The sequence below is a fragment of the Mchenga conophoros genome, linkage group LG5 (genome assembly GCF_057382185.1).
Source record: "Mchenga conophoros isolate Kocher_MC1m ecotype Shallow Benthic linkage group LG5, M_conophoros_male_GT1.1, whole genome shotgun sequence".
Lineage (NCBI taxonomy): Eukaryota > Metazoa > Chordata > Actinopteri > Cichliformes > Cichlidae > Mchenga > Mchenga conophoros.
Window position 1 is genome coordinate 6,491,083 of NC_140530.1, and position 6,712 is coordinate 6,497,794.

Below are 6,712 nucleotides of genomic sequence, written 5' to 3' on the forward strand. Positions count from 1 at the left end.
TTGCCCCTGGAGGGGGGGAACTGCACCCAGACCCAGGTGGTGTTACCCTTTTCCCTGCGGTGGGGGGAGGCAGACCGCCCCGACTCCGCAGCAGCAGGGAGGCCCCACACTCCAGACCGCAGTCGGATGGCCAACTCCTCCTCCTAGCCCCCCCGCTCCAGCAGGTCGCAGAGAATGGGGGTGAGAGAAGACTCCAAACCTCCCTCCACCCGCTCATTGTAGTGTTGATGCATATGTGTTCTAAGGTGCATTTAAAATCCAGGAGGGCATGGAGCTACCTGCCAGAGAGCAGCAGGTAAGCGCATAGTCCCTCCTGCTAGCCCTCAATGTCTACATGTATTTAAAATTGAGAGGTGGGCAACGACGCCAGGGGTGGGGTGTACACCCTGATGGTAATTTGGATTCCGTGTATCGTGCCCACCCCCAAGATCCTATATGTATGCGTAATGAGAGTGTGAGTAATGTGAATGTCTAAGTTGTGGGATAAAATTGAGGCAGAGGCAGCCAGAAGGGGACAGAGGGGGGGGGGGGGGGGTAGCCTCCTCTGCACCCTGGTGACATACCCCTACTCCAAGGTCCTGCATGTGTGGGTGGTTGTGGTGGAGCGGGAAGAGGGAGGCAGCTGGAGATGGGGAGGGAAGGAAGGGAGGGGCAAGTGACCCCTCCCTGGGGCCAGCTCCCCCGCTGACCCCAGTAGGCACCCCCATACTCCGCGACCCACCAGGGAAAGGGGGCCCAGGTCCATCCAGACCGGGGCCCAGCGCAGCAGCGCCTCCCGGCCCCACAGAGCCCAGGACAGTCCACCCAACCCCACCACAGAGAAAACTGCACCCACCCCACCATCCACTCTTCTTCCAGACTACATAAGACAATAAACATCCATGCTGAGATCTTCCTCCACCTCTCCTGTATCTCCCCCTCCTGTAGAGAGAGCCCCTGAGGAGAGGAAAGCTCCTGCAAGATGTGACAATCTTCCCCACCAGTTGAAGAGCCCCCCAGGTGGCTCGATGCACCGGCGGCACCCTGTTCCAGGGCTGGGCCACAACCCCGGCAACACACCAACCAGGACCCAAGCCCCTGAGGCCCGGCCCGGGCCCCAGCCCAGAGACGGAGCGCCCCCAGAACCTCACGCCCATCCCGGACCCACCCAGGGGCAGCCAGGCTACCAGGTCAGTAACCCACGTCCGTCAGCACAGACCCTCCCCTAGCCCCGCTGCACGCAGCCGCGAGGAAACAGTCACCTGAGAGCCAACAGAGCCCCTAACCGGACATGACCGCTACCCCGGGTTGAGCCCCCCAAGGAAAATGCCTCCGGGGAACCCCCCGACGCCCTAAGCCTGTCCCTACCCCCACACCAATCACAACAGTGAAGGCGGGACCAAACTATGACCCCCCACCCCCACCAGGTGATGGAGCTGATCAAAGGAGCCCAGAGCAATTGATCTGATGTGGTGGCAGAGGCTGTATCAAGACTAATGTAATCTAATAGATAATTTCTATATTGGTTATAATTAAGATTATTTTTATTTTTCCAGTTCATGAGGACTGTTTTCTTGGCTATGCATAGGGCAGTGAAAACCATATGGGCTATATTCTTTTCTGAAGTGACATTATCTAAGCTGCCCAACAAACACACTAAGGGGGAAGTTGGAATGTTACATTTCAGACACTTCGATAAGTCTTCACATATCTCGCGCCAAAACTTCTGAACTGGTGGACAGAACCAAAGAGCGTGGATATAATTGTCCGGTGAATTGGTTTGGCAGTGTGAGCAGTTGTTGGTAGACGTAAAGCCCATCTTGAACATCCGATGACCTGTATAGTGCACTCTATGTAATATTTTGTATTGTATTAATTGCAGACTGGGATTTCTAATTAGATGAAAGGTTTTTAAGCAAATCTGAGACCAGAAGTTTAGGTCTAAGTTAACTGATAAATCCGCTTCCCATTTTGCAATAGGAAGTGATATTGATTCATCTGTTTTAGAAAGCATTCTGTATATTTTGGATAGTAATTTGGGGGTTTTAAGAGTAAGAAATTGAACCACACTTGGTGGTGTTTGTAGTTCAACTTGACCCGGTTTAAATTTCTTTTTTACTATGGATTTAATTTGTTGATATTCTAAAAATCTTTTCTTGTTGATCCCATATTGTGTAACTAGTCCGTCAAATGAAATAAATTCTGTTCCTTCTAGTATATGTTCTAAATATTTGATTCCTTTACCACTCCAATCTGAAAAGTTTATCATATTATTGTTTTGTAATATGTCAGGGTTGTTCCAGATAGGTGTACGTTTGCATGGGATTAATGAAGACGCTGTCAATTTTAGAAACTCCCACCATGCTGTCAGAGAAGCGCTGATGTTGATGCTTTTAAAGCATTCATGTCGTTGGATGTTTGAGCTGATAAATGGTAGGTCTGAGATCTCTAGATTATTGCAAAGTGCTTGTTCTACATCTAGCCAAGGTTCATCTAAGAGGGTGTGTTTTAGCCATCCTGAGATAAACTGAAGCCTGTTGGCTAAGAAGTAGTGCTGAAAGTTAGGCAGTTCTAGTCCTCCTTTATCCTTGGTCGTTTGTAGTGTTTTTAAGCTTATACGTGGGGGTTTATTTTTCCAAAGGAATTTGGACATACATGAATCTAGAGATCTGAACCAATCTTGTGGCGGTTTAGTTGGGATCATTGAGAATAAATAATTTATTTTTGGTAAGACCATCATTTTTATAGCGGCAACCCTTCCCATGAGTGATATGGGTAGACATTTCCATCTAGCCAGATCACCTTCTACCTTCTTTAAAAGTGGGATATGGTTTAATGTAGTTAGATCTGCAAGCTTGGGAGAAACATTAATACCTAAATATTTTATATTTCCCGATTGCAGTGGTGTAGAAGAGGAATTATGGAGGGAGCAATTAATCGGTAGAACTGTAGATTTTGACCAGTTAATTGAGTAATCTGATATTCTTGCAAAAGAGTTTATCAATTCAATCACCCCAGAGATATTGGTTTGTGAATTTTGGAGAAAGAGTAACACATCATCCGCATAAAGGCTGATTTTATGTTCCACGTTCTTGCATTTTATGCCCTTAATTACTGAATTCTGTCTAATTGCTGCTGCTAGTGGTTCAATAAAAATTGCAAACAGTGAAGGGGAGAGTGGGCATCCCTGCCTGGTGCCCCTCAAGAGACAGAAGCTGGAGGATGTCTGGTCATTTGTTCTAACACAAGCTGTTGGGGAATTATATAATATTTTTAACCAGTTTATGAAAGAGGATCCAAAACCAAATTTGTGTAAAGTTGCAAATAGAAATTTCCAGTTAACTCTGTCGAATGCTTTTTCTGCGTCTAAAGAGAATATTGTAGTTTCTAGGTTTTTACTGTATGAGTAGTCTATCAAATTAAGTAATCTACGTGTATTTGTTGATGAGTGCCTACCTTTTATGAAACCAGTTTGGTCAGGATGAATTAAGAGGGGGGTTATTTTCTCCAGTCTCTTTGAGAGAGCTTTGCAGATTATTTTAAGGTCTACGTTTATAAGGGATATTGGACGATAGCTTGAGGGATATACAGGGTCTTTGCCTGGTTTTAGCAGGAGATTAATGTTTGCAGAATTCATATTTGATGGAAGTCTGCCCTTTTCTTTAATTTCCAACAACGTTCTGTAGAAAACTGGTGCTAGAATCGACCAGAATTCTTTGTAGAATTCTGCAGGAAAGCCGTCTGGACCTGGAGCCTTATTATTGGGCATACTTATCAGAGCTTCCTGGAGTTCACCTGGTGTCAGTGGTGAATCCAGTGCCATTGCTTGAGTGTCCAATAATTTTTAAGAGTTATGTTGTCCAAAAACTGATCAATTTCTTTTTTAGATGGGTTTATTTGTGGTGAATACAACGTTTTATAGAAATCCCTGAAAATGTTGTTTATTTGTATCGGATCATATATTGTGTTCCCAGATGAATCTTGAACAGCACATATAGTTGTGTTTTCTTTATTTATTTTTAGCTGGTTTGCTAGAAATTGACCGGATTTATTACCATGTTCATAATTTTGTCATATACACCATATACATCTTCAAGTTCACAGAACATAGGCCTAATTCAACAGGCAAAATAGAAAAAATCTCCAATCATCCTTTTGGGTAAGGTAGATTAGTGCAAAAAAATATGAACAACAGTGAAAAGTATTGTTTAAATCACATTCAACCATAGAACAAGCTCTAAACACACGGTCCTCTGGTCTACTCATCCTTCAGCCAGTTGCTGAGACAAACCAACTTGTCCACGTTCTCTGAGTGCAGAGCAGACCTCTTCTTGTTCACAATGTGCCCTGCTACAGAGAACAGCCTCTCACAGGGCACTGTGGAGGCAGGAGTGGCCAGGTATCTGCGAGCAAGGCGGGCCAGCTGGCTGTGGGCTCCTGCATGAGCTGCCCACCACTGTAAGGGACAGTCCTCTAAGGCAGTGCAGGGCTCTGCTCTGTAGCGCTGTATGGCTCTGTCCTGCTGTACCTCCTCCTCTGACTCAGAGTCAGAGTCCATCTGCAGCAGGCTCAGCCTCTTCTTGGCTGGACCTTCTTCTGCAGTGTGTGATCTTCTAGGAGAGTCTTCATGCAGCATGCCTGCCAGTGTGGTCCACACTGCTTCTCTGTCAGTCTTGGGCACACTGCGTAGGTCTTTAAAACGTGGGTCCAGTGCAGTTGCGATCTGGAGCCATGCATAGTTGGTATGTTCCTGGCGGGAAGCAAGGTCTTCCTTAAACTTCTCTTTAAACCTCACCACATATGCAGGGTCCTCATCAGTTACTTCCATGACACGGCGCAGGTGGCAGAAGGCTGGTAGAACTACAGAGCAGGAGACGTAGGCCTCTCCTCCCAGCAGTTCAGTCACATATCTGCAGTGGAATACACACACACACACACACACACACACACACACACACACACACACACAGATAAGACAGCAAATTAAAAAAAGCTTTTTAATACTAGGTAATATTAATAAAATATTTGATTTCATTTATTTTTTAAATAAGACATTTTCATAATAACAAAACTGATTTAAGATGTATGTTTGATACATTTAATCTAAACCTACAATTATGGTCACAATGACAGGCTCACCTGCAGGGCTCTAGAAGTGTCTCCAGTCTCTGGAGTTTGTCCCACTCTGGAGGCGTCAGGAGGACAAGTTTATGCTTTTGTTTATCCAGAGTCGCGGTTACTGCAGTTTGGTTGCGGATCAAGCGCTTCACCATCTCCAGCGTGGAGTTCCAGCGTGTAGGCACGTCCTGGGCCAACGGCTCCTGCTTGCGCCCCAGTGACACCTGCTCTGCGTTCAGCTCTGCTGTGTTTGCTGGGCTGTGCTTAAAATGTCCAACAATTTTGCGGCATTTGGCCAGCGCAGTGACAAAGCCACTGTCTGCGAGACTCACTGTGATGCATCTCTGTAGAATGTGCGCGGTACACGGCATGTGATTGAATGGCATGATGCGAGCCGCGGCGATCATATTGCGCGCACTGTCCGTGTCCTACTGTTGTCACCTTCTCCTCAATTCTCCACCTGCGAGCAACAGTCTGGAACTGCTCTGCACAAGCCTCCGCAAAGTGCCGCTCTTCCGTTTTCATTATAGTCAGCGCAAAGGATGTCAGACCCCAGGCTTCAGTGATTAAATGCGCAGTAACTCCCAGGTAATTGTCATTACTCAATGATGTCCAGTGGTCTCCTGTCAGAGCCACGCATTCTGTGTGAACTAAAGCCTCTTCTTTTTTCTTTTTCTCCGTTTCATACAGTTCGTGGATTCGAATTGTTATTGTGCTTCTCGCTGGGGGCTTGTAGGACGCGTCCTGAGATGCAACCTTTAAAACATCCGCAAAGCCCTTGTCCTCCACAATGCTTAGCGGTCTACAGTCCTTTGCTATCCATTTGGCTATATTGTCGGTCAGTTTGTCCAAAGAAGACTTACCGAGTGGCCTGCGTTCACTAAGAGTGGTCTGACGCAGGCCGGGTGAAGCTGCTGCCCCGACAAACGCGTGTTTGGCATTAAGGTGGTATTTTAAGGTCGAATTTGAATGGTGAAATTGAAACTCTTTACTACAGTGAGTGCAAATTACAACGCGTTTGTTTATTGTCCCATCTATGTTCTTCTTGTATTTAAATTCCCCATCCAGAAGGCCATCCTGTTCCTGCTTCTCCATTTTCAGTGGCGCGGTAAACAAATCAAGTGGAATTATGGGACTTATCTGCGTGTTGCGCTAAATAGTTAAATATTCTAACGTAATTAATTCCAAAATTTAATTATCGCAATTAACGCGTTAATTTCGACAGCTATAGTAGAAAGATTTTGCGAACCACAATAAGAAGATGGTGAGGGGCATCAGATGCTTATCCTTTGGTGGCCCATTCATTTCATGGGATCTGGCAATTGCCGGGTCACTGGATTGCATAAGCTTCTAACCCTCTGAAGTCTGAATCGTTATATATGGCACCCTTAGGCTAAGCCCATATTTTGGAGAAAACAAGGCATGCCAGTTAGGAGCACTACTTTACTTTGTACCCTGATTGCCTACAGTTGGGTAAGCATTTCCAGAAAAACAAAAATGATAAATTCTGATTGCCTAACATTAGAGTTAGGGTCATCACTGATGATGACTTAAACCTCAGAGGCTTATAATGCCACATGTTTACTTGTAATTGATACTTGCAAGCTTTAAATAC

The 6,712-nt window shown here is 45.7% G+C and overlaps 1 protein-coding gene across 1 annotated transcript; it reads right to left on the bottom strand.

Annotated features, from left to right (window-relative positions):
* Positions 1-4,068: 4,068 nt before the first annotated feature.
* LOC146573659 (E3 SUMO-protein ligase ZBED1-like) lies at positions 4,069-4,904 on the bottom strand. Its single transcript, XM_085275501.1, has one exon. It carries the CDS (start codon positions 4,805-4,807, stop codon positions 4,238-4,240), a length of 570 nt encoding a protein of 189 aa, XP_085131627.1. The 5' UTR covers positions 4,808-4,904; the 3' UTR covers positions 4,069-4,237.
* Between the last annotated feature and the right edge of the window lie 1,808 nt (positions 4,905-6,712).

Coding starts and splice junctions, on each gene's coding strand:
- LOC146573659 (XM_085275501.1), bottom strand. CDS start 4,807: ATGGAAGTAACTGATGAGGACCCTGCATATGTGGTGAGGTTTAAAGAG.